The following is a 24,651-nucleotide window of genomic DNA, read 5'->3' as shown; positions in this document are numbered from 1 at the left end:
AAAAAAACAAAAAGAAAAAAAAGAGACAAAAAACTCACAAACACCACTCTGCGGATGCCCCGGCGGCAACGTCGGGAACGCACTCGCATCCACGACCCGCAACCCCCGCACGCCACGCACGCGCGCCCTCGCATCCAACACCGCCCCCGCATCCCCCTCCGCGCCCATCTTACACGTACACGCCGCGTGCCACACCGTCGTCAAGCTCTTCCTCACCTGCGCCCGAATCTCCTCATCCGTCGCCACCGCATCCAAGCCGGGATAAAACTCGCGCCCGGCATCCCCGCCGCCGCCAACAACAACAGCCCTCATCGCATCCGAACCCCATATCTCGCGCATCCGCTTGTACATGGCGACCGCGAGCTCGACGTCGGCGGGGGCGGTGAGCCAGTTGGGGTTGATGAGGGGGGCAGCGCCGGCGGAGGGGGAAGAGAGGGTCACGGTGCCGCGCGAGGTGGGTGCGACGAGGGCGCCGAGGATGGTGGCGTGTTGGGCGGATTGGCGCGCGACGTTCGCGACGGGGTGTAGGAAGTCTTCGATGTAGGCGTTGGTCGTGAGGTACTGCGGTACGGTGCGGATGGGGGCGTTAGTGTGTGTGGTGTGCTCGATCCGCCCGCGGCCCCTCGCGTCGTTTCGTTTGTTTCGGCGAGGGGGAGGGGAGGGGGGGAGATGTCAGTGTTGGCGGTAAGGGATGGGGTAGGATAGGATAGGATGGGGGCTAGGTATCGAATATCGAACTCGAACTGACTGACCTCCACCTCTGGCCAGTCGTCAGGAAAGGCCGCGAGCGCCGCCCTCGTCTCGTCGGAAAAGTTCTTCCCCGCCGCGGCGCCGGCGTCGAGCGCTGACAGCTTCTCCCAGCCGAGGAACTCGACGACGTTGGACGCCAGCTCGCCGGAATGGGTGGCGGCGTAGTCGGCGAGGCGGCGCGCGGCGTAGGCCGGGTCGCGGACGACGCGGTTCAGCGTCGGCAGGGCGACCTCGTACGACGGGCCGAACATGACGTGGTCCCACATGTTCTGGCCGACGCCCGGCAGGTCTTTGACGAGGGCGATGCCGTGCTCGGCGAGGTGCGCGGCTGGGCCGATGCCGGATAGCATGAGGAGTTGGGGGGATTGGAAGGCGCCGGCGGAGAGGATGACTTCGTTGCGCGCGGTGAGGGTGTAGGTGGTGTCGGCTGTTTCGACGGTGACGCCGGTGGCTGTTTTGGTGTTGTTTTTGTCGTCGTCGAAGAGGATCTTGGTGGCGAGGGTGCGCAGGTAGACTTTGAGGTTGCGGGAGGCTGTCGGTGACGTCTTGGCGCGGAGGATGAACTGGTCGGAGCCGCTGCGGGTGGCGTCGCTCGGGCGGATGGTGGTGGAGAGGTATTGCTTGCCGAGGAGAGTGCCGCTGTTGAAGTCGGTGATGGTGGGGATGCCGACGGCGTCCATGCCCTTCTCCAGCCAGGTCGCCGCCGCGCTGACGAAGTTGGAGTAGCCGACCTGGACGGGGCCGGAGGCGCTGGCGTCGAAGGCGGCCGCGTTGTAGCGGGTCGTCACGTTGGCTCCGCGCTTGGTGTTGTCGGGTGCGTGGAAGGTGAAGCTGCGCTTGAAGTGCTCCTGCGTGTTCGCCCACGACCAGCTGTCGTCGTCGAGGAGCGAGGCCCATTCGTCGTAGCACTGCTGCGTGCCTCTGCAAGTCTCCCCTTTTAGCATCGATACCATGCATCCTTCTGCACAGGAGAGCAAGCAGCCTTACCTCTGATAGATCATAAAGTTCAACGCCGAGCTGTAGGTGTACGTCAGCGTCAGTTCCTCATCACTTCGGTCCTACTCACTCACCTCCCACCCAAACACTTCCCCCTCGCATAATGAAATGTCCTCCCATCGCATCCTTCCTGCGGCGTCGTTTCAAACTTCCAATCCACCAGCGACCCCGCCGCATCACTCGCAGCCATCCCTATCGAGAACACATCCCCTGCCGGCACCGTCGTCAGCAGCGGTTTCTCGACCTGGTAATAGCCGCCCGCCTCAACGAGCGCCACTGAGAGTCCCGCTTCTGCCAAGCGGGTGGCCACGACGTTGCCCGCGGTCCCGCCCCCGACGACGATGTAGTCGAATGTCGCATTGATCCCGGAAGCGCCCGCGAGCGTGCCGAGAGCCGTGTCGACGAGGCCGGAGGAGCCGCCAATGAGGGAGGAGATGGCCGAGGCTAAGGAGGAGAGGATTTGGGGGGCGGCGAGCGCTTTGGAGGAGAGGAGGAGGTAGGAGAGGAGGATAGTCCGCATGTTGAGGGGTTGCACTTTGCAGGAAAGGGGTATGGGTGAAAAAGAGCAATAAGGGAGAGTCGACGACGTCAAGATGCTCAGCGCGCAGCGGAATGGATGAATCTATAATGCAATGCGAGATGGAAACGGGATGCGGATATATGTAGATTATGGAGATGGTTTTCGTAGTTCGCTTCGGCATGGTCAGTCAACTTCGACGATGCCACGGACATACGCAATTGGCCGCTTTGCTCTCAGAAAGATCTACTTCATCCGCAAGCCTAGGTAATTGCGGGAGGCTGCTTTGGTGGAGAAGACGCTCTGGAGTTATTGTTTTGCCAGGACACCGAGGTAGACGCGACCTAACCGCATGTGCAATGCTGTTTATCGAGTGTTGCCGGCTTGGGTTTAGGTGCCGCTGATGAGCAGCACTAGCGGGTGATGGACCGGCCCCCGTTGATCAAGATGAGCTTAGCGCGAGCTAAAGTTGGTTTCAGGACACGAAATGGTGCTGAAGGTCGCCCGTTGAGAGGCAACGAGGATACTCCATTCAGCCGTCGTCCGCTAGGGAGACTTGCGTGTGATGTTTGTGGATACTTTTGCGGCCGAGGCTTTTTCAAGTCTTCGGCAGCATGTGTTTGCCTGCTCAGGGCATCTGTATCTCCTGCGGGGCCCCACCTTGTATACTAGATGCCGTTTATCCGAGGGCCTTTTCGATCTTGGGTCTACGTAATCCCGAGTAAACTTCGCAGCTCTGAGCACCCGATACTCGAAGTACTGACATGAATGTGTGTAAAGAACCGCGAAAAAGCTAAATGGGCTTTACCCGAAGGTAGCTATCTTAGCTGAACTGCAGCTTGAAAGCATTTGTCTCAGTAATCAGACCACTATGATCACCGAGGATCACCAAGCTCTCCTTTTCACGAGATCTCAATCACTACGCTAGCATTCAGCTGCAATCAGTATCCCCGCTGTATACGAGTGCCGAAGCCTTTTGCTTTTCTTTCCCTACACCCACTTGTACCACCTCATCCGCTCAAGCACTCATCCCATTCGCTTCCCTCCCACTTTTCTTCGATCTCATCTCCACCTTCAGCAATTTGCCGGTGAAGTGGGAGCACACAACGTGCTCGGCGTCACTGGAAAGTGAGGCGAGGTCGCGAGCGAAGTTGCCAAGCGTTCGTGGAACGAGGGTGGAGGTTGAGGATGTGATTCTCCCCGAGATGGTGTAAATAGCACTGAAGAAGACTATAGTGAAGACGCCTTTTTCCGAAGAGGGGAAAATTGTGAGCAGAGTCACTGTATGGAAGCAACGGCATGTGATAAAAGTTCTTTCTGAGCGTAAGACCTAGCACTGTGCAGTACATCGGCTTAGACTTGTCACTTCGCAAATCTTCCCAAGTTCTCGATTGCATTAGCTCCAGGGCTGAAAAAGGAATTTGGATGCACGTACACGAGTTTTCTTTTTGAACCTTGGGAAGATGTTCCTGTGTCAACCCACATAAAACAATAGAACCAAACCATACGCAAGAATGATATGCACAAACCGACCAGAGAATTCTTGAGCTTTTTCGAGAAGAAAACTCCAACAACGGAGCTACCCCCAACATCAAACACCGCCTACAAACCCCCAAATGGGCTAGACCTCACATGATGCCTCCTCGCGAACCTCAACGAGCTCGGCTCGTAATTCAACACCCCCTCGAACCTCGCCTTCCTCTTCTCCCTCCCCGCTGCCACCGTCTCCAACCACACCTCCGCACAAACCGCCGCCAGGGGCAAGCCCCTCCCCGCCCTCTCCGCCTCCTCATGCGCACTCTCAATCAACCTAGCAATCTGCCACTCCGCACCCCCATTCTCCAACTTCACCTTCAAAAGCTCCTGATACCCTTTCGCCAGACGCTTCGCCTCGCCCTCGCACGCCCTCCCACACATGACCTCCAGATCATCCAACAGCCCCTCGATCGCCCTATACGCATCGCACACCCACTGGCTCCGCCCATCCGGCGCGTCGCCGCCAAGCCTGCGCGGCACCGCCCGCCTCAGCGCCTCATTCTGGTCCTCCACATGCGCGAGCTGCGCTTGCAGCAACGCGACTTCCTCGCGCTCGGGACACGCGGCGCGGAGGTCAGCATACTTCTGCCGGGCGGCGGCGTGGGCGGCCGTCTCGCGCGCGAGCTCGTCGCGCAACGCGTCGGATTGGCGCGAGAGGGCGGCGAGCGCGGAATGCTGCTGTGCGATGGCGATGCTGGAGAGGAGGTTGCGGCGGCGGGCGCGCTGGTAGAGCGAGCTGGCGGTGGCGTGGGATTTTTGCGCGCGCAGCGTGTGGAGTTGCCGCTCGAGGGCCGCGAGGCGGTGCAGGAGCGGCTCCAGTTGCGATTCGGCTTCTTGGCGGGCGAGTTCGAGGTCGAGGGGGCGTTGGCTGCGGAAGAGGAGCTCGAGGTCTGCGTCGAGGGGGTCTCGGTTGGGTTGTTGTGGTGGGCTCATTGTTGTTGTTGGTGTTGCTGTTGTCGTCGTGGTCAGATCCTACATCGAGCTGGGTTAGAGACGGGGGAATGTGTGGACCATGAGGAGACGCACAATACTGCTCGGCATTTTAAATGAATGCAGGGTCATACAAAAATGAGTGCGATGTGCGTGGGCTAGATGAGAGCGATGGACGGCCGACAAGTGTGGAATAAAGAGCGTGGATGAGAGTAGCTGGCCTTGGAGAGGGTTAAGGATGGTAGGCTGACGTCGGTCTGCGGGAAGGTGGCTCCACTGCGCTTACCGTACTGGGAAAGTATTGGGGCAGACGTCCGAGCCAGTCTACCCTGGCGGCAACTTGGGTAGCACGCTTGAGCGCCATCTATTTCAGGACTTGAGGCATCGAGGCGCTTCAGCGAAAGGACTTTTGCAGCGAAGAAAACTGTTGGACCTCATGATTACCTCATCATCATATTGGACCTCATGGTCACGAAGATGACTCTCGTTGAGGATGAATGTCATCATCAGACCCACATGGACCCTCTTCAGCAACGTATCATCATGAAAGACTCCTTTGCTATCCCTTTCTTCGCGCATATATAAACCACCAGTAGTAGCAGTGTTCAATAGATCACCCAGCTATCAGCTTCACTTCCTCCACCCGGCTGTGATCACCTATCCGACAAAAACTTACAACGCTGGAGCTATAGAGTATAGATTATCTACCGGCTATTGAAAGTGTTTCATAAGTAGAGAAACCGACTTCCGCAGTTTCCAACAGAAACCACAAGCACTTTTAAGCCATGTAGCCAAGCTGTCTTCTCAGTGCTCCATACTTCAATACCGGGGAGTCAAATGGACCCGACTCGTGACGTCCCCTTAGGCAAAAAGCTGAAGAAACCAGTCCACGGAATCAAGCCATTCCCACAAGTACACGCATCCTCTTGCAGATCCCTACCACCACTTCTGCCAAGAAGACATCGGCATCCGACCCTACTAAAGCAGGCCGGCCAAATCCAAATCCACCCAGCCCGGCGAGGATCTCCATCTCTTCCTCTCAATGCTTTCCTCCTTCCGCCGAATCCTTACCTCCTTCCGCTCGACATCCCTCAAGATTCGCCTAGCTTCAGCTTCGTCGTGGCCGTAGGCGTTAAGGTGATTTGCCACTAGAGCGGCGGCGGCGGCGGCGGGAGGAGGAGGAGGAGGCATCTGACGGGGTCTCTCAGGGCGATTCGACGACACCTCGGGCGGCGGCGACGAGCCGATGTCAAGATCGGCACAACAGTAGGCGGCGAGGTCTTGCAGGTACGCAAGCTTCTCTCGCTGGTCGCGGCCGGGAGAACGACGTCCCGGAAACTCATCAATGCGCCTATGCTCGCCGCCAGTCTTCCCCCTAGAGCCTCGAAGCCGATCGCGCACGCTGTAGATATCATCCTCGGTGATGTTCGACCCCGCACAGATGTCGCCCTTCCTCCGGCCCATCCCATCCTCCTTCTTCTTCTTCTCCCGAACCAACAAGCCGTACAGGTCGTCGCCCTTCACACCAGGAAACTCCCTCACCACCGCCGCCAGCGCGTCCAGGATCTCCACCGGGATCAAAAACGCATGCTCGGGCCTCAAATCGGGCATGCGCAAGAAGCGCGCCAGCGGGACACCGAGACGCGCCTCGATGACGACGATGAAGTCGCTCTTGACGTCAACGTCGCCGTAGCCGCCGCCGCCGCCGTCGCGGACGGGCGGCACCAGCTGCGCGGGCGTCGCCCAGAGCTCTCCTTTGGTCGGGTCGCCGGTGGTCCAGTCGCGCTTGCGGCACGCGGTGGCGGAGGTGGAGACGGTGGGGCCCGACGCGGGGTGGCCGAAGGCGGCGCCGCTGTCGTTGATGGCGTTGTCGTAGATGGAGAGGACGGCGGCGTCGGCGGAGGCCTGGGCGGGCGCCGTGGGTTGCTCGTAGGCGCCGAAGTCTTCGATGGCGTGCGGGTCGGGGTGGGACTTGGTGGCGGTGATCGGGCCGCGCTTTGGGTTGGGCGGCCAGAAAGCGACGTACGCTCTCGTGGCGGCGCGGAGGGCGTCTTTCAGAGCGTCGGTGGTGGTGGGGTTTGTTTCTTTGAAATCGTCGGCGATGGCGAGCCAGGCCCGGCGGCGGGCCTGGCACTTCGTGGCGCGCACCGGGCTGAGTTTCGCGAGATCCTGGATGAGCCGGAGTAGGGAGGTCGGCCAGGTGCTGGCGGGCTGCTGTCGGAGAGGGTGATGGAACGGGATGCAGTCCTCGACGTCGCCTGGCCAGTGCTTTTTGATGGACTGGATTCGGAGCAGAGCCTCCCTCTGACGATAAGCAATATGTTAGAACAAGAACCTTTCAAAACGGCTAGAGGAATACTTACCTCCTCCTCGGCATCTTTATCCATCACTGACAATAGTCTGTTCGGGCAGAGAAGGGGAAAGAATATGCGGAAGTCCGGGGTCAAGACGGGAACCTTCCGGGTTGTAGAAGAAAGGAACCATCTACCCCTACGAGCGAACCTAAGAGTTCAATCTTCACAAGTGATTGTAGGCAGATCCCGCTCGTGCACCTTAAGCGAGGCAAGAAGTGAATGTTCAGCGGCGTGGTGGAAGAAGAGGGAAAAGAACAGGGCTCGCAATTGATCTGATTGACAAGCGCAAGCGGGGTCCGGGGGTCCGATTGCAATCCAGGAGGGGTCTTCAGGTTAATCAATCAATCCAAGCGCAAGCGGCCTGCTTGCAAGCGGGCTTTGGATATCCGATTGCAAGCACAAGCGCTTGCGCTTGAAACCCCTATCAATCGGGTCTCCATGGCCGCTTGCAATCCGATTGCTTGCCAGATTGGCAATCCGCTTGCGCTTGCTGCGAGCCCTGGTAAAGATACAGAGATCCCACCACAATTTCCACCACCACCAGCCCCAGCGTTTTAAACCCATCCAGAAGCAACAGAGACAACACGCACGCTTAATCCAAAGGGATGCCTATGAGCTCTGAGCACACTCGCTCGATGTAGACAACACGGCCCACACAACACATGACTATGACCGCTGTTCGAAATAGGAGCACAAAAAAGATGTAACAATACGCGCTACAGCAAAGTCTATGGTATCTAAACCCTCCCACCCATCTGCAGTGCACAAACAAGGAATAAAAAGACAAGGAAGAAAGAGAAGTACTGCGTACGCACCGCACATACATCCATCAATCCATCCATCGATCCATCCCCAGGCAGATCCACTCCGTTCTTTTCTTCTTTCTTTCCTCCTCCTCCCCACAATACAGATACATACACACACACTCTCCCTCAGTTTTTCTCCCCTCATCCCTCCCCTCACGCATCCAAAACCTCCACAACATTCGTCCACTTCCCCGCCGCCCGCTCCTCCCAATACCCATCCTTACCCGTCTTCAACCTCCACTCCTCCTCGCCCCCAGCGGCGGCACCGGCACCCGCACCGTCCGCACCGCCCGCCGCGCCACCCTCACCACCCTCACCCCCCGCGACCTTGACGAACCACCTCGGACTCCACTGCTGGCCGTGCTCCTCCATCACCCTCCGCCGCTGCCTCTGCCTCTCCTCCAGCTTCGCCTTCAGCGCCTCCGCCTGGTCGAGCTCTCCGTCCTCGACGGCGCGCTGGTCGAGCCTCAGGCGGCTGTCCGTCGGGGCCACCTTGCCCTCCTCGACGGCCGTGACCTGGTTGAGGGCGGCGGCGAAGGTGGTGAAGCCGTAGCGCTTCTCGGGCTGGTCGACGAGGGCGCCGGCCTTCCACGCGGCCTGCTTGGTGTCGGCGCCGTCGCGGGTGAAGTGCAGCTCGGCGGTCCACTTGCCGGCGAGGCCGAGCGAGAGCTGGGCGCCGCCCTGGTCGGGCGGGGCGAAGGCCTGGACCGAGACCTCTTCGCTGCGGCCCGCGAACATGCCGCCGGCCTTGAACGTGGCGATGGCTTTGGCGCCCGTCGTTTCGTTGACCACCGTCATGGTGCCGACGGGCTCGACGTACTTTTCGCCGGCGATGATGTTGCGCAGGAAGGAGGTGGCGACCGTCCAGCTGTAGTGCTCGCCCTGGTTGTTCGGGTTGGGGTTGTGCAGGAAGACGCGCGCGCGGCCGTCCGTGTTGAGCTCCGCCGACTTGCCCCAGAACTTCTGGACGGGCATGGGAGACTGCAGGAACGTCCACTCCTTGGCCTCTGCCTGGCACGCCATGCGCACTGGCCGGTGTGACACCTTCTCGGCGAGGAAGCGGAAACCTTTGTCTTCACGCACGAGCTCGAATGTTTCACCCAGCATGGGGTTGAAGGGCTTGCGAATCGCGCGCTCCTTGACGCGTGCGTTGGAGAATGAGGAAATGGCAAATGCCATGATGTAGAGGATACGTGAGCCGTCCTCGGCAGGCGCGTTGACGGCAGCGTCGATGAGCTCCGAGTACTCCATCTGCTCGGCCACACGTTGCAACAGACTGGTAGGCTCGTTTGCAGAGACCGGCATAGCGATCGTGGAGAGGTCCTTGCCGACGTTCTTGCGGAGGAAGGCGATCAAGCTTGGAGGAGCAACCTTTGGTGCGGCAACCGTTGTGCGGCGTTGCACCTTGTCCATGGGTAACGGGGAGAGAGACTTCGGCTTCGCTGGGAACAAACCAGGCAGCCCCTCACGGTTTGCCCGGTCGAACGCTCCGATGCCCTCACCTTCGCTGCTGGCCTCCGACTCACCGTCTGAGACATCTTCGTTCTTGTCTCCCGTATCATCGTTGCTGTCGCGACGGATGGTGAGCAGGTTGGATTTTCCTTGGTCCTCATCCTCTCCGCCGGTAGCATCAAAGAATTCGTCCTCGGACATAGAATCCATACTCTTCCGAGACTCGGCGTGCGATCCAGTAGGTGCGCGTCTGAGGCGGTTTTGAGCAAGCAGGGCGGCGGACTCTGATACAACAAAATCCAGATCACGAAGGATGGCCAGGACATTGTCGTGGATGTTCTCATCGGATGCTCCAGCGACGTTTGCGCGGACCTTGGGCACAGTCAAGGTCGATCCAGGCGTGGTGGGAAGCGGAGGTACTGGCGGCACGGATGGTGGAGAAGCAGGGCCGATTTGCGAGGTGATGCTTTTTCTGTGAACACTTCCTGCTGAGGCGCTAGGCTTCCTCTTCCAGAATGCCGCAGACTTCTTTTCAGAACGGGCATCGTCGTCCACATTGGCGTTGTTGAAGTAGTCCCCAGAGGCCGTTGATTCGGCTGGGCTCGTTACGCTGCTGATGCCGCCCTTGATGCTGCTCGCACCTGATGGTGCGGCGGAGGGGCTCTTCGGATCCGTATCCTTGGCCAATCTTCTCACAGCATCCCGGATGCCGGAAACGCGTCCGACCAAAGCCTCGATGCGTCCCCAGTCGCGGTCAATTTGCTCGGAACCAGGCTGTCCAGGTGTCGGCCACTTGAAGTCTTGTTCTTTGGTGTCCTCGGGGGTCTCGGTGCCCTTTGCTTCGCTCGATGCTCGTTCCAAAGCATTCTTCCAGGCATCGAAATCATTCTTGTTGTTGGCCTTCAGATGCCACACTTCCGCTCCCGAGTCAACAGAAATTTCCCTCGTGCTCTCATCTGCGGCGATGGCCGCAAGAGAAAGCGGGATGGCGCCTCTCAATGCAGAGGAGTTGCGACTCTGGTAGTACGACAGCGTCGACGAGGTGAAGTCCAGCGAAAAGAAACGGCGTGCGAATCCCTGGTTTCTCTTCCTCCTCTTCTTCAGCAGCACGCCGGTGTAGAAAAGTGAGCCGCCAGGCGTCGTGGCCTCTGCGACGTGGCGAGAGCGGGGTCTCGGGTCGGCCGCGACCATAGGTTCCTGTGCCAGAGACTCGTTCGACTCGCCAAAGTCTCCTGGCGGCAGATTTGGGCTGGAGCCGCCGACTGCCTGCGAGAAGTGCAGGTGATGGCCAGATTTCGGCGCGGCATGGGTGGGGTGCGTCATGAGCACAAAGGTTGCAGTCTTCGAGACCTGCTTGGAGAAGGTATTGTCGAACACCAGGCCGTACATGCCTCCTTCGCCCTCGGACACGTCATAGCGGCCCATCGACACTTTGTCTGCCTCGCATTTGCCTGTCCAGGAGACCGGTTTTAATCCTATACTTTGTAACTTTTCCACCACCAGTGTCCTGTCGTTCCGTGACGCGTTTGCGCCAATGCCATTGCCGCCTATAGAGGAGCCGCGGGGCCGGCCCGCGGCAGTCTCGCCGCCGGCTGCAGTCGTAGGAGCGTCGTTGATGCCGGCGGCGACGGTGGAGGGGAGGTTGGGGGCCTCGCCGTTCTTGGTGCCCGGATGCTTGAAGATGCCGAAGTTCACGGACTTTTTGTGCGGCTGAATGCTCCAGGAGATGGTGTGCCCGGCGGGGACGTTGATCCATCGCACAAGGTACGACTGCAATGTTGTTAGAAATGTCGGGGTACCGGCCGCAACTCGCGCGCCTCAGACGCGTACCTTGCTGTGGATCTGCAGCTGCTCCATGCCCGCCATGTTGTCTGGTTCTCCGGCTGGCGGATGCTCGAATCTGGGGTAAGGGGCGGGGGAGTGTTCGAGTTGAGGCGGTGGTGGGTGACAAAGCCAAAGGAGGCTCGGCGGCGGATTGCGGGTGCGACGGTTGGTGATGCCACGCGGGAGTTTGTTGGTGCACTCAATGGGCGAGGAGCATTCTTAAGCTTAATTGCTGCGTGGGAGGACGGGCGATGCGCTGCAGGAGCTCCCGGGGGCAGGAGGGGTGCGGGGTTTTAGCTTTGGAAGACGGATGGCAGGCAACAATCAGGGCAGGGAGCAGGGAGAGCGGGAGGGACTCTGGTTCACGGAGGGCGTGCGCGGCGAGGTTGGTCGTGCAGTCGGCCGGGGGGTAGGGATGCGCGCTCGGTCGGTGGTCGGAGCGGAAAGGGAGCGAGGATGACGAGAAACAAGATGGAGCGAGCTCGAGCTTCGGGCATGGAGCTTGGACTCGGGGCTAGGGGACGCGCTACTATTGCCCTTTTGTTTGTTTGAGCCTCCGCGCGTGCGAGAATAATAATATACAGCGTGGCTCGGGACCGACGGGATTACGGCTGAGGCAACCTGTTGTTTTCAGCCCCAGCCCCCATAATCCTTCCGTCGACACCGACCGTGTCCGTGTCGCTGCAGTCACCAGCCACGCGCCGCCCAGGGAAGCGGCGAACAGCTGCAGCGCCTGACAGCCCGTCAGCCTTACCGCGGGGCGCAGCCAAGAGAACGCCTCGCCTGCTTTCCGTCGCGCGCTCGTCATGAGCCGCCGCCATGCGCGACGCAAGAAGCCGCTTTGAGCCAAAATCCCGCGGCCGACGCGCCTCAACACATGCTTCCCCGCGGCACGCAAGCAACCCGGCACCGGTTACCGCTTGCCGGGTGGGACTCTCCACGCAGCCGGCACCCTGGACACTTGCAAATCCTGCTTCCACAGCCAACCTCATCACGAGACCTCTCCTCACCGCCCCGGCCGGATGCACTCCACCGGGACCCGGGCACCTCCAGCCCGCCAAGCGCCGGCCGCTAGCCAGCATCCCGCTGGTGAGCACGTTGCGCCGTTGTCTGCGGCGGAAGCAGAAGCGTGGCTGAGGCCGCTGGTGGCGTTCGAGATCGTCATGATCGGCCGTGTTAATAATAGACTCACTACTCCCCCAACCACATTGAACACACGCACGAGCATCGTAGCCGTCGAGGGGCCAGCTTTTAGCACGAGTGCTTGGGTCTCTCAATTGTCCATAAAAAGCCACCATTCCGCCTCCCAATCCGTCGTAAAGGCTGCAGCTGACTATGGCTGATCACGCATGAAATGCTGACTGCCAACCGAATGAAAAGCAAAAACACACCAGAGACGCGAGTGCATCAATCAACTAGCACCTGCCTAAACCCAATCGCCTTTGCTCCGTCGCTCACTGCTCCAAGAAAACGAGAACCCCGCAACAAATGAACCATTTTTCGCAATAGTACAACGCAATGAAAGGGAGGGAGTGTGAGACGTGGGACCCTACGGTGAGAGGTGCAGTGAATGAAGTTAAACAGACCGTGGTGCTGCCGAAACCCGCAAAGAAGAACCCGGTGGAAACCGCGTATGGAAATGAAAAATGAAAATGAAGAATAAGGGGCATCTTCGGCTAAGGCAAATGAAATCAAGGCCGGAACCGTACGAGTATATGATAAGCGAGAAAATCCAGAGTATTAAGAGCTAAGACATCCTGCCAGCGCGTGAAAGGTGTAGTCGAAAGGGGTGATTGTTTCGGAATATCAGGTTGAGAGAATTCGAAGGCGTGCTTAAAAGTAAGTACCGATGCTACGACTCTGAGACCCCAGAGTGAAGCGAAGAAGTCGACGAGCTGTTGAGAGACCCAAGCAACAGCCGACACCCAGCAGCCTTATTGAGTGGGATAGTACACCATCCCGCCCTGAGGCATTTGTGGGTAGTAGTACCCATCCGGGCTGGGGGTCATCATACCGCCCATTCCAGGCACAGTGTAGCTTGCTGGCGGATATCCTTCGACAGGCGCGTATATTTGAGACGGGTCGAAGTAGTACACCATGCCGTTCTGTTCGTGCGCCACCATCTGCCCCTGAGCGGTGGTGACCGGCGCACTGGGAGCAGGCATTGAGCCAGCGGGCACTGCGTAAGCACCCGGCTGCGGGTTGGGCATGTACATCGGAACCACTGCTCCTGCGGGGTATTGCGGGGCTCCTGCTGGCGGGGGATAGTAGTATGTCGGTGGCGCGAATCCTTGAGGCATGTAGCCGGGTGGGAAGGTCTGATACGCCTGTGCCTGAACTCCGCGCTCCGGGATATTTGATAGCGGCGTCCCTGTGGAGACATTGGATGGATACATCGGTGGCGGCGCTCCGTTGACGTGATGGGGCACTTGCTGGTGAAACGGTTGTTGTTCTTGCTGTTGCGGGGCATGGACGGCCAGATTTGCTGGTGATTCAATTCCCGCGACGGACACCGTCTTCTGAGGCTTGGGCTGATGCATAGGCAAAGGCCCGCCCCAGCTCTCCCTAAACGGTGGTCTTGGCTGCATATGAGCTCCCGGTGGCGGTGGTGGCGGCATGTTAACCACAGGCGTTGCTCCTCCTTGAACAGATGCGGGATGACTAGGCGGTCCAGATCCGGGATACGGCTGACTTCCGGGAGGAAGACGAACGACCGGCCGGTTGTCTATTGGTCCTCCTGGCGGCCTCGACATAATGGAACCAGCAGGAGAGACGATGCCGTCCGCACGGTAGTCCCGCGCTAGCGACGACCGACGACTCATGACGCTTGGTGTATACACACTGCCTCCATATGCACTTGTCCTTCTGCTTGAGAAGCCTCCGTACGAGCCAAAACGCCCCCTGCCTCTGCCAAAGCCCTGTTGATTCGGACGTAATGCGCGGGGAATGAAAATGAATGAACGTTCTGTGGCGGGGAATATGTAGCGGGGCGGTTGGTCGGGAAGAGAGATCCGGACCGGTTTGTCTCGACGAAGCGGCGGCCGGTGGTTTGGGAGCTTGGTATATTCCTTGATCGGCACACCGGCAAAGTGTATAGGAGCCTGCATGCCGGGAATGAACAGCCGTACCCGGGCATTGCCCACCAGTTTTGTCGAGGAAAAAGACTTGACTGGGGGCGTCTTGGCGTTGGGAGCGGACGGCTTCGACAATTGTGAGTCATTGGCAAAATGGTTTGACGAGGAATCGACTGGTGGATTCGATGAACGGTGAGGGACGGGCTCCTCGAGGGTTTCGTGCAGGTCGTGCGTCCAGGGAGCGCTGGTCGCGGCCTCCTCGCGGGCCATGATGCTGGAGCGCAAGTCAACAAAAGTGGCTCTTCATGTTAGAGAACGGGTGAGAGTGAGATGACGTACCCTGCAGGTGAGTACGGGCCGCCGACGACACCACGTCCACGGCCTCGGCCTCTGCCATACGGCTTGAAGCCGTTGGAGCCGGCGCCTTGCGAACGGTGGTCGTGCATGAAGAAAGCGCCGCGGTTGGGAATGAAGGCCGGGTCCTCGTCCCGCTTCTTCTTGTACTCTTCATGCTCTCGCCGGCGGCGCTCCGCCAATGTCTCCTGCTTCGCGGGTGCAGACTGAGTGCCGTCGGTGGTGTCTTGGGCAGGCGCGTCCGGTGCCTGGGCGTCGGCGGGCAGCGACTCAAAGTCCACAGCGTCGGCATCGTGCGATATCTTTAGCCCGTTAATCATGGCCTCGGTGTCGGTCATTGGACCCGCGCTTGCTGGAGCAGGCGGCGCGGCGGGCTGGCCGTTTGGCGGTCGCGCGGTTCCGTTCCTCGTGGCGACAGACTCGCTCTCGCTGAGGTCGCTGGCGTCGGCGTCGGCGTCCTCGTCGCTCAAGAACGAGGCCTCGCTCTGCGAGTCTCCGCGCTCATCTTCGGTAGCCTCCTCGGCATCGCGCCTGCGCCGTCTGACAATGGCCCGACGAGGAGGTGCCATGGTGGGTGGAGGAGGAGTTGCGGGGTGGTTGGGCGAGGTGGGTGTTCTGCCTGCGCGTTGGTCGAGAAATCACCGTCGACGTTTCGGAGCAGAGGCTTGGCAAATCATGTCATGGCGGGAGCGCAGCGAGCTCTCACGACGGAGAATGTCATTTCATCAGCGCCCATCACGAGACTGCACGGCCAGGCTGCTCCCCGCGGTCCTGCGCTTTGCTAGCTGCCGTTGCAGGAAGCCCAGACGCCCGAGCGCGACCGGTCAACGCGAATCTTCGAGAAGTCTAGGCGCGTGTTGCGGGCGGCCGTGTGAGCTGGCAGCGACGTAAGAGACCTGCACCCCAGCTCGCGCGCCCCAACGGCCGAGTCGCGCCGTCCGTCGCCGCGTTACACGCGCACTTGGCATATGCCTGCAAATCCCACGTTCTTTGCGCCCGCCCATTTCGGCTGCGCGTTGCTTGCATTATATTCTATGCTGCTAGCAGCTAGCTGGTCATAACCGAACACCTGCTCTTGTCTACGTGCTTTCTCTACCCAACTTTGCCAGTTCGCTGTTGATAAAATCCTCCGAGTTGACAAGCTCCGTGCTGCCGTACACCACCCGCCGCCTGGGACCGGTGCCTGGCGCCCCAGTCCCACTGGTTCTCTGCGTCCATTCTTGCAGGTTCCCGTATTCCTCCATACTGCCGCCGCCCACAGTGAACACAATTGCCTCGCTGAAGCCCTGCCTCCGCTGCCCGAAACTGGCCTCAATGCCACGGCCCACGCCGCTCAGCCCGCCCTGCTGGTTCCGTGCTTGGCTTGCAGGGGGCATCGTTCCACGCGCGTTTGCGCTGCGAGGATCGAAATAGAGGTAGTTCTCCGTCTTCGCGATCGCAGACGAAGATGCGTTCTGCGGATCCATCAAGGATTCAGTGATCTTGGTGAGAGTGAGGTCCTTGTTCGCGGGGAGGAAGTTCTTCACGCCGGAAATAAGGTTCTCGAAGTTCCCGCCCAGTCCTGCATCTTTGAAGCGATCCGTGAGCCTGTTGGAAATAGAGCTAAACCCGCGGAAAAGATCGCTGGACGCCGACTGCGCCGGTTGGGACGGGGCAGAAGACATCATGGTCATCCGCGTAATCTCCCTAACCCTAATCGATCTGTTAGCTACTTGTCTATGACACAGTTCCGTAGGTACTCACGTCTTAACGTAGGCGAGAGACGATGTGTCTGCGCCTGCAGTCCGTAATGCTTCATCAAAGCGATCGAGGTCGCTCCGGGATACCTCCTGCTCCGTACTCAGGAACCAGATGATGAAGAGACGCAGCTTGTCCAGTGGCTCATTGCCCTTGTCGTCATCTTTGATGAGGTCTAGAATTTGTTGCTTTGTCTGTTTCGTTATGTTTTCCTCGAGCTGGAAGTAGTTATCGAGCTGACGATCCTTAATTGCCTTGAGTAACGCCGTCAGGATAGTCATGTGCATGTCCAGCAACGACTTTCTCTCCCTTAGTTCCGGCAAAAGCGTGATGGCAGCACCGAGCTGCTTCACAGAAGCGCTCGCATCATTCTGAAGATCATCTAGAGAGGCGGCACCCGTCTTCTTAGTGATCTCGTCCGAGTCTTGCTTGTACTTTTGCAACTCCGTGTCAATGGCCTCGGCAACATTGGGGAACGGTGCACCGGCATTCTTGGACCAGAAAAAGTCGGTGGCGTTCAAGTCGTAGGATTTCTTTGACACGCCCCTGGCAGGGTTCGTCTCGTCGACCGGTAACTCCACGGTAATACGGTTCAAGTGCATCTTAAGGACGTCATTGACTAGGGATTGGTAAGTCCAGGAGTGTGAAAGCATGGGAATTAGATCGACATTGCGGTCCACAATGATAAGAACGGGCCTCGAGGAAGGAGCAGTGCCGGTTGCGGAGATCTTTTGGTTTGCACCAGAGAACAAGTTATCCTTGGAATTTAGAATGTGGTCCCGAAGTTTGCGATCCAATTTGGCGGAGATCATCTCCGCAGCGCCGCCCTTTGGACAGCGGATGATGGGAATTGTGCCTGCCGTCGTCAGCCTTGCGGCATCAATGCGGGAAAGATCGCAACGTACCCGTAGTGACCACCACGCTGAAGAGGCCGCTTACAATGCGATCAACAGCAGCATCCAGAACGTCATCCGCCACTTGCGCACTATTCAGTGTCCAGTATGTCTCCTTGCCCATGCCTAAGCTGAAAAGGTCGGGCTCGCTGACGATAAAGTTGAGGTACTGATCGAAGATTTGCGCAAGATGATCTGAAGTTCCATGTTCGGCCGTCTTTGCGGCAAAGTCTTCCAGTAATGGCCGGGGTATCGAGGAGAGGAAGTTGACGTGTGCCGGGGAATACAGGCCTCGCGCAAGGTCAGAGGTAATGAGCTCGAGGTTCTGGGCAGTCGGCTCCACGAGATAGATGACAGGGACGTCCGGAATCGAATGGCGAGTCGTGTTGATGTTGCTGCACACAGGCATCAGTTGGAGCTCCCCTCATCGCCTCTGAAGCCTACCGCCGCCGGAGCTTGGCTACCTACAGGTGTATCGTAACTCCCCAGCTCCGCAAGTCGTTCACGCGAAGGACGCTGCTGATGACATCCCTGCCCAAATTGTCGAACACCAGAACCTTCCATATGGGCTGCCCGTTCGCGTCTAGAATCGGGGTAGACTTTGGCAGTAAGCCGTTGGCGTTGGGGTCATGGTGCTCGTCAACGTTCTGCTCGGAGGTTTGGTTCAAATTGAGGATCTTCTCGATTGAAGCTGGCACATAGCATTAGCCCGCGACGAACCTCCGCGCATGCCATGTCCGTTAGAGCTTACCGACTTGCCTGTCCCTCAAGCTGTGGTGGGCGGACGAGGTCGCCATATTGGTGATGGGTGCAGTCGATGCGCGGTGCGCTCGCGGGGAAACAGCGCTACCTCATGCGCAGGCGACGGCGGCAGTGAAGGAGCAGCAGGCAGCACTTGGGACCGTCGCGACGCGCGTGTGGCAGCACTGCCGACTGACAACGTAGCTGGAGAGAGAGGCCACGGCGCAGCTCCGGCTTGGGACCCAGGCGGGCAACTGCGCCCGAAACGGGCTAGCGCGGACAGCACGTGCAGGCAGCTATTTCGCCTTCGCCGGTCGCTCGCCGCTCTCCTCTCTTCATCACACAACAACCTCCCCGTCTCGCCCATGGCCATGCGCCCACTTTCCATCCGCTCCCTTCAAAGCACCCCTTCATAGTGAACTTTCCGACTGCTGGCGTAATTGCTGCATGCGCCGCCAGATAACTGGCTCTGGAGGAGGATTGAGCAGGCTTTTCGCGCGGTCGGGGGTGACAGCTGGCTGGAAGTGACGCCCGCTCCTCAGGCAAAGCATCTCGCAACGCCGTGACGCCAATCTCATCAGGTATCTTCATACTGCGCAGATTGTCGGCGGGTCGTAGAGGCGCGGCCTGCAAGCTTTTTTTCCTGTGCCACTTCCTTTCACGCGTCGACACGCCCGGTGGAAACAGGCGCAGCGTCGCTGTCAAGGCAGGCAGCTGCGAGCGACAGTGCTGGGGGCTGGGGCTGGGATTTTGTCGCCGGCCACGCGTTTTCTCTGATCACCACTCCACGCAAGGCAAACGCGCGCTGCAGGCCGTCCAGCAGCGCGCCCTTCTACCAGGGGGACACCCTTCGCACACGCGCAGCAAGCACCTACGGGGCCTGGGCCTCTCCGCCGCCGGTTCAGCTCGCACCAAAGGCCCAGAGACAGCAAATTCGCCGCGTCGCGCCTAGTGTCTGTGGCGCCCCTGCAGCAGCAGCCAATCAGTGCCTGTTGCTGATCGCCGCCCTAGCTTCAAGCGGCTAATTTAGCGGGCTTTGCGCTGAGCGCCTCTGACTCTTGCGCCCGCCGGAGCTGCAAAGACAAGCCAAGCCACAGCCCAACACTCGCGGTCATGGCCTCCAATCACGTGCATCTCGATGATCACCACGCCGGCCAGCAGAGCAACATGTTCGCCCGGCCCGAGCTGAACACGTTTGATAACCTGTTTACCAATGCCCACACCGACCAGGCCTTTGACGCCAGCGCCTGGAACTTCGAGCAGCAGGGCGCCGCGCCGCCGCAGTGGCAGCAGCAGACTCACCAGCAGCCCATGCCTGCCACTTTCGACTCCAGCGGTGCCTTCTACGCCGGTCGTGACTTCTCCAACAGTCCCGCCCCGTACGGCAACCAGGCCTTCGCCGATCACGGCGCCGTGGCACCGCAGTTCCAGCAAAATAATGTGGACCCTGCCCTGATGTCGTCCGCCACCGCGGACCATCCCAACTTCAACAACTCCAACATGCGCATGTACGCGACCTCGGCCGCCCAGGCCAGTACCATTGCACCGCAGGCTCTGCAGTCGGCGCGCCAGGCCTCCTATGGCCCCGGCACGCCCCCCGTGGCCGACTTTCAGGTACTTTCGCCCCCGTACTCAGGTCGTGAGCCCATGCTGACCCGCTCGCAGCAGAGCCAGCAACGGCAGAGCAGTGCGGCCCAGCAGCCAATCCTGGCCAGCACTCCGCCCGCCTCCGTGCCGGTTTACGTCCCCGCGCCCCCTGCCAAGTATCCTGATGCTCCTGCTGGCAAGCCCTCAGGCAAGTTTTATATCATCGATGCCAATGAGCTAGCCACAAGCACCAACTCGATGCGCTTGCACGAGTTCCTCTACATCGGGAATGATGCCATTGAAATGCCGATCATGAAATGTAAGATCAAATGCTCAACTGTCGTCTGGGCCCAACTGACATCTGCCCAGCGTCTCTTCCTCAGTACCAGGCCCGCAAATCTCGCAATGAGCTGAGAAAGCTCGCGGCGAATGACGAGAGACTACGAGGTAATTGCACTCCAACTGGCCGCACAAATGCCATATCTAACCCTTTTACAGCCAAAATCGCGAAAGCCTCAAAGAAGGCCAAGACGCCCGCCGCCAAGATTGCGCGCACCAGGCCCATTTCTTTTGGCTCACCTTCAAGTCTTAGAGATGAGATATCTGACTCCTCGAGCGAGGAGGAGACTTCCGAGGATGATTCTGATTACGAGTCTTCTGATGATGAGACGCCTGAGCCCTCACCTTTGCCTGGCACTCGCCCCAACGAAGCCCTTCCTGCAATGAGATACGACACTATCAAGGCTACCTGGAGGCCACGAAATCTACCTGTCACAGCTGATGAGATTAGAGCAGCATTGAAGGATTACTGGGATATCCTCCAGGCTGTTCGGAACAGGTGGAAGGAGGACCAGTCAGCGTTGAAACTGGCGCAGGAGAAGAACTCGAGAGACATAGAGTTGCTCAAGGGTAGAGTCAAGGACCAGCGTTCCTTGATGGAGATGGCCATGAAGTGCGCGCTCGAGCATGGACACCCGGACGTGATCAGAGTGTAAGTTTTCCCCCGTTGACTACCCCTACCCAGCGAACCCATTCCTACCAAAATTACCTGGACCAGTCGTTCGGGCTAGTTTTTGGCTGCAAGCAAGTTGTCATGCCGATATCTGCCGGTGGGAGACGCGGCTGGAGCTTCAATCTTGAGGTCCCTTGCTCTGCGGCGCGGACGATGGGCGATGACCAAAGGGCTGCATATGCGCCCCAGCATAGCTGTGATTGACATCCTTGTCTGTGATCGGCCGATCCCTGGCCAGATCACGTGCCTTGTGCGTGCTGTGATCAATGCTCCATCTACCCCAGGCGGGCGGTCAGAGCATTTCACTTTTGCGACCACTGAACACATTAATTCCATACACTATCGCCGCACCTTGCGGTTCCTTGCTTGCGGAGAGCGCAACTGACCCTTCCGTTACAGACTCGGAGGCAACGCTCCCCTCTTGTTCCTCGCATACCAGTTCTTGGCAGACCGCATTAGAGAGAATGAATACAACGACCCTTTCTCTAAGACAATAATCGAGGTAATAAATCTCGGCCCTAATAATGCAATAAACCAAATGATTGACTTGACCCATAGTTGCTCTCTCGGAGCGAGAACATCACCATGGAAAACATTGAGCGTACCAAGCTCAACACGGCCTTGAAGCGGTATCTGAACAGGGGAGACGAACGCACAAAGCCGCGGGCCGAGAAGATTCTAGAGCGTGCCCAAGCAAACTCGAAGAAGTCCGGCCCTACCACCACCAACGGTGCTTCGGAGAAGAAACCCGAGGTGAAGAAGGAAGCAGATCCCTCCAAAGAGATCAAGGGTGAGCCTGGTACGCGGTCGCAGCCTTTGGCTGTGGCGGGTGTCAAACGGCCCCGTCCTAGTGACAGCTCCGCCCAGCAGCCAGCTAAGAAAATAACCTCGGCCGCGGCACCCTCGACGGCTATGCCTGCTGGTGCGAAGACAGCCGTCTCTGGGCTGAAGAAACCTGGCGCTACGACAACAACTAGCTCAGCCAACGGTGCAGCGCTGACGGCTGCCAAGTCAAAAATGATGGCAAAGCCCAACATGTTCGCTGGACTCCAGTCTGCATCGAAGCGATCCAGTGTCACTGTCCAGAAACCAACCGCTGGAACAACCGCAGCACCCAAGAAGCCCGCAGCACCTGCTTCTGCTGCACCGAGATTTTCATTTGCTGAGACCATGGCTAACTTGACGAAGCCGAAGGAGCAGCAGCCTGCATCAAAACCAGAGGAGAGCCGCCCGCCCGAGACAGAAGAAGAGAGGGCAAAGCGCCTTAGGAAAGAGGAACGCCGCAAGCTGCGAGTCAAGTGGGCTGACAATGGCCTCGGAAATAAAGACCAACTGGAGTCTGTCCGCCTTTTCACCCACGATCCCGAGGAAGAGCTTGGCCACGACGCAGCCATGGTTCGCGATGTAGCCGACGTCGGTGGTGAAGGACGCATGTTCAAGCAGCACAAGGATATGATGGACTTGGACGACGATGACGATCGCCCGAGCGAGGAGGACTTCTATCCGTGGCACGCGCCGTCACTTGTCGACTTCAGTTCCGTTCCGGCCGCCGAACGAGAGCGCAACTACGAACCCTACGGCGGAGGAGTCCTCTCGGTCGACTCACCTGAGAAGGCGGTCCAAGAGCAGCACGAGGCCAACACTCTTCTCGTTTTCTACACCTCACCTGGCGATATCCCGCCTTGCCCTCGTGAGCCTCCGGAGGACGAACAGCGGCCCCACCCTGATGCAAAGGAACCCTTCATTGGCATGCCTCCTGGTGAATCGCCATATACAGAACGCGCCAAGCGCCACGCCCCTCCCCCGCCACCCGCTCCCCCCGCAGACATCCCAATGCCCGACCTCAGCAGCATCATGTCAATTCTCAGTCGAACTCAACAGCAGCAGGCACCCACTCCACCGCAGCCACCTCAACCGCCTCAGATACCCCAACCTGCGCCCCAAACGAGCGAACTCGAAAGGACTTTCTCGATGTTTATGCCCCCACAGCAGCCACAGCAGCCACCGCAGGTCTCGCAGCCGCAACCCCAGCCGCCTGCTTCAACTGCGCCACCCTCCGCTGACATTCAAGCCATCCTGGCCAGCCTTGGCAATTTGACCGGGCAAGCTCAGGCCCCTCAGCCCCCGCAGCCCGCGCAGCAACCTCCACCTGCTCAATTCCCAGGAATGGCCATGAACGCTGGCGGCACACCCGGTTTCGATCTTGCAGCGATTCTGCAGAGCGTTGGCAACGGCGGCGCACCCCCTGCTGTCCCAGCCTTTGGCATGCCTTTGCCAAGTCAGCAGGCACAACAGCAAAACCCCCACCAGCCATTGCCATCGCAGTCGGAGCTGTTCCAACAGGAGGAACGTACCAAGCGTCAGCGCGGCCCCGACGACCACGGAGGTGATCGCGGCTGGGGCAACCAACGCCGCAATAAGAAGTGGAAGAACAAGAAAGACCCAGACTACCAGCCACCACAGTTTGTGGTGCCATGCAAGTTCTGGAAGGAGGGAAAGTGCATGAAGGGAGACAAGTGTACGTTTTTGCATGAATGATGTCCCAACCCCCATTTTCCTGCGAGGAGTAAGCTTTTTCTTCCCTTTGTCCTCCTCCATTTCTTCTTTTATCAAAAGGCGGCCACTTTGACACGGGATTTCTTACAGGTCCTGTACACTCATCCTCTTCTGCCTCTACAAAACCTCCCGCTGCCACTGCCTCACCGCCTCCTACTGCTCCCACTGCCCCGAAGAGCATGACGGTGCCTCAGGGCGGAAGTGGAGGGAAGAAGAAGAAGAAGAGGAAAGGTAAAAGGTACATGGATAGAGACGCGAACGGAGGCGATCTTGGTGCCGGCATCATGGATGACTGAGCAGCCGTGTCCATACCTTACCTTTCCCCTTCCTCACTTCCCACCTCTCCGATGCACGAGCAGCCTCCGGTATCCGTCTCGATCACGAAACCTCCCGCCGATTCGAAATCAGCTCTGGGCTCGTGATTGATTACACCGCCCTTTGCTACGGCTCGCGCCCTTCTCCCCAAACATTCCGGGCGATGGTGGACGAACGAAAACTCTTTGCTTGCAGTCCTCCAAATTATGTACAACAGCATCTTCCCATCTTGTCTTGCTTTTTCTTGATGGGCACTCACCGAGACCTTCTTGTTTGCTTTGGTAGTTCCTGCAGAGCCACTCATCATCAGCATTGCTTCCATCCTGCATGGGGGTTTTTTTCGACAAAGCATTTGATATGGGTGGGGAAACGCCCTTTCGTACAAAAAAGCATGGGAAGTCAGGTTATACGAAATATTCGGCGGGAGGAAGATTACTACCACTACTACCGTTAGATCGGAATGGGGCTATAACCGGATCCCGAAAAGGGTGCTGGCGGATTCAGTATTATTTGATTTAACGGACGATATCCAGCGGGGTTCGATTCTTTTTCTTCTCGATTCTCCGCTACTACTAATCAATGGGCATGTTTTTTTTTCTGCTGCCTCTCTCTTTCGTCTTCAATTTGTGGTTGGTTCTCATTCTTGTTGCCGTTGCTCGTGCATGGTTCCCGGTAGGCTTTTTTTTTTTTTTGGCCCTTCGCTTGTCTCTTGCCAGTGCCGGACTGAACTGGGTTGATGTGGTCGTATGTGGTGAGCGTTTTGCTTTTTTCTTCCTGCGCCCATGCGTGCGTATCTTGTTCATGCATTACATTGGTTTTGAATGTGATGATCCCCATGTTTTGTTCTGCCCTGTCCTCTCGTTTTTTCCTCTGGACTTCTCCCTCTCCTGCTCTGTCCCTATCCTACTTTCTTTCCTTCGTTCATTTCCTGCCTGCGTGTTGTGATTTAAGCGAGCTTGCGTGACGCGGCGCGAAGGAGCATGGAAGAGAAAAGGCGGAAGGAGAGAGGGAAGCAGGAGCAAAAGAGAAGGGAGAAGCACTTCTTGTGCAGTAGTTGTACTATACTACCATCCGTTGACCACCCCGCATTAGGACAAACTGGTGTTGGTGGCGGATGGCGTTTGTGTGTCTGTTGCCTTTTTCTTTTTTTGATAGTGAGAGGGGAAAACAACGGTGTTCGCTTAGCAAATAAATGAATGGAAGGGTATCGTCGAAAC

The 24,651-nt window shown here is 58.5% G+C and overlaps 7 protein-coding genes across 7 annotated transcripts; 1 reads left to right on the top strand and 6 right to left on the bottom strand.

Annotated features, from left to right (window-relative positions):
- Positions 1-38: 38 nt before the first annotated feature.
- Positions 39-2,266, bottom strand: BKCO1_36000123 (gmc oxidoreductase; the record flags this gene model as incomplete). The annotated part of the gene is made up of 4 exons (XM_020274878.1): positions 39-561; positions 753-1,671; positions 1,738-1,767; positions 1,821-2,266. Coding segments are annotated over 4 exons (1,918 nt in total), but the record flags the coding sequence as incomplete, so codon positions are not given.
- Positions 2,267-3,865: 1,599 nt separating this feature from the next.
- On the bottom strand, positions 3,866-4,732 carry BKCO1_36000122 (uncharacterized protein; the record flags this gene model as incomplete). Its single annotated transcript, XM_020274877.1, has 1 exon — positions 3,866-4,732. One exon carries the CDS (start codon positions 4,730-4,732, stop codon positions 3,866-3,868), a length of 867 nt encoding a protein of 288 aa, XP_020128957.1.
- Positions 4,733-5,707: 975 nt separating this feature from the next.
- On the bottom strand, positions 5,708-7,116 carry BKCO1_36000121 (uncharacterized protein; the record flags this gene model as incomplete). The annotated part of the gene is made up of 2 exons (XM_020274876.1): positions 5,708-7,033; positions 7,093-7,116. 2 exons carry the CDS (start codon positions 7,114-7,116, stop codon positions 5,708-5,710), a joined length of 1,350 nt encoding a protein of 449 aa, XP_020128956.1.
- A 926-nt stretch (positions 7,117-8,042) lies between these two features.
- BKCO1_36000120 (oxysterol binding protein) lies at positions 8,043-11,207 on the bottom strand (the record flags this gene model as incomplete). Its single annotated transcript, XM_020274875.1, has 2 exons — positions 8,043-11,111; positions 11,172-11,207. 2 exons carry the CDS (start codon positions 11,205-11,207, stop codon positions 8,043-8,045), a joined length of 3,105 nt encoding a protein of 1,034 aa, XP_020128955.1.
- A 1,892-nt stretch (positions 11,208-13,099) lies between these two features.
- Positions 13,100-15,162, bottom strand: BKCO1_36000119 (casc3 barentsz eif4aiii binding domain; the record flags this gene model as incomplete). The annotated part of the gene is made up of 2 exons (XM_020274873.1): positions 13,100-14,513; positions 14,579-15,162. The coding sequence occupies 2 exons, from the start codon at positions 15,160-15,162 to the stop codon at positions 13,100-13,102; spliced, it is 1,998 nt and encodes a 665-aa protein (XP_020129013.1).
- Positions 15,163-15,672: 510 nt separating this feature from the next.
- Positions 15,673-18,020, bottom strand: BKCO1_36000118 (snare docking complex subunit; the record flags this gene model as incomplete). Its single annotated transcript, XM_020274872.1, has 5 exons — positions 15,673-16,285; positions 16,337-17,186; positions 17,236-17,618; positions 17,692-17,914; positions 17,975-18,020. 5 exons carry the CDS (start codon positions 18,018-18,020, stop codon positions 15,673-15,675), a joined length of 2,115 nt encoding a protein of 704 aa, XP_020129014.1.
- Positions 18,021-19,077: 1,057 nt separating this feature from the next.
- Positions 19,078-23,415, top strand: BKCO1_36000117 (c-x8-c-x5-c-x3-h type zinc finger protein; the record flags this gene model as incomplete). The annotated part of the gene is made up of 7 exons (XM_020274871.1): positions 19,078-19,578; positions 19,630-19,870; positions 19,921-19,998; positions 20,050-20,542; positions 20,963-21,065; positions 21,122-23,081; positions 23,210-23,415. 7 exons carry the CDS (start codon positions 19,078-19,080, stop codon positions 23,413-23,415), a joined length of 3,582 nt encoding a protein of 1,193 aa, XP_020129017.1.
- Positions 23,416-24,651: the final 1,236 nt, after the last annotated feature.

This window comes from Diplodia corticola (assembly GCF_001883845.1).
Source record: "Diplodia corticola strain CBS 112549 chromosome Unknown scaffold36, whole genome shotgun sequence".
NCBI classification, from domain to species: domain Eukaryota; kingdom Fungi; phylum Ascomycota; class Dothideomycetes; order Botryosphaeriales; family Botryosphaeriaceae; genus Diplodia; species Diplodia corticola.
Note: the sequence above shows the minus strand (reverse complement) of the source record. Positions and strands in the feature narration are given on the sequence as shown.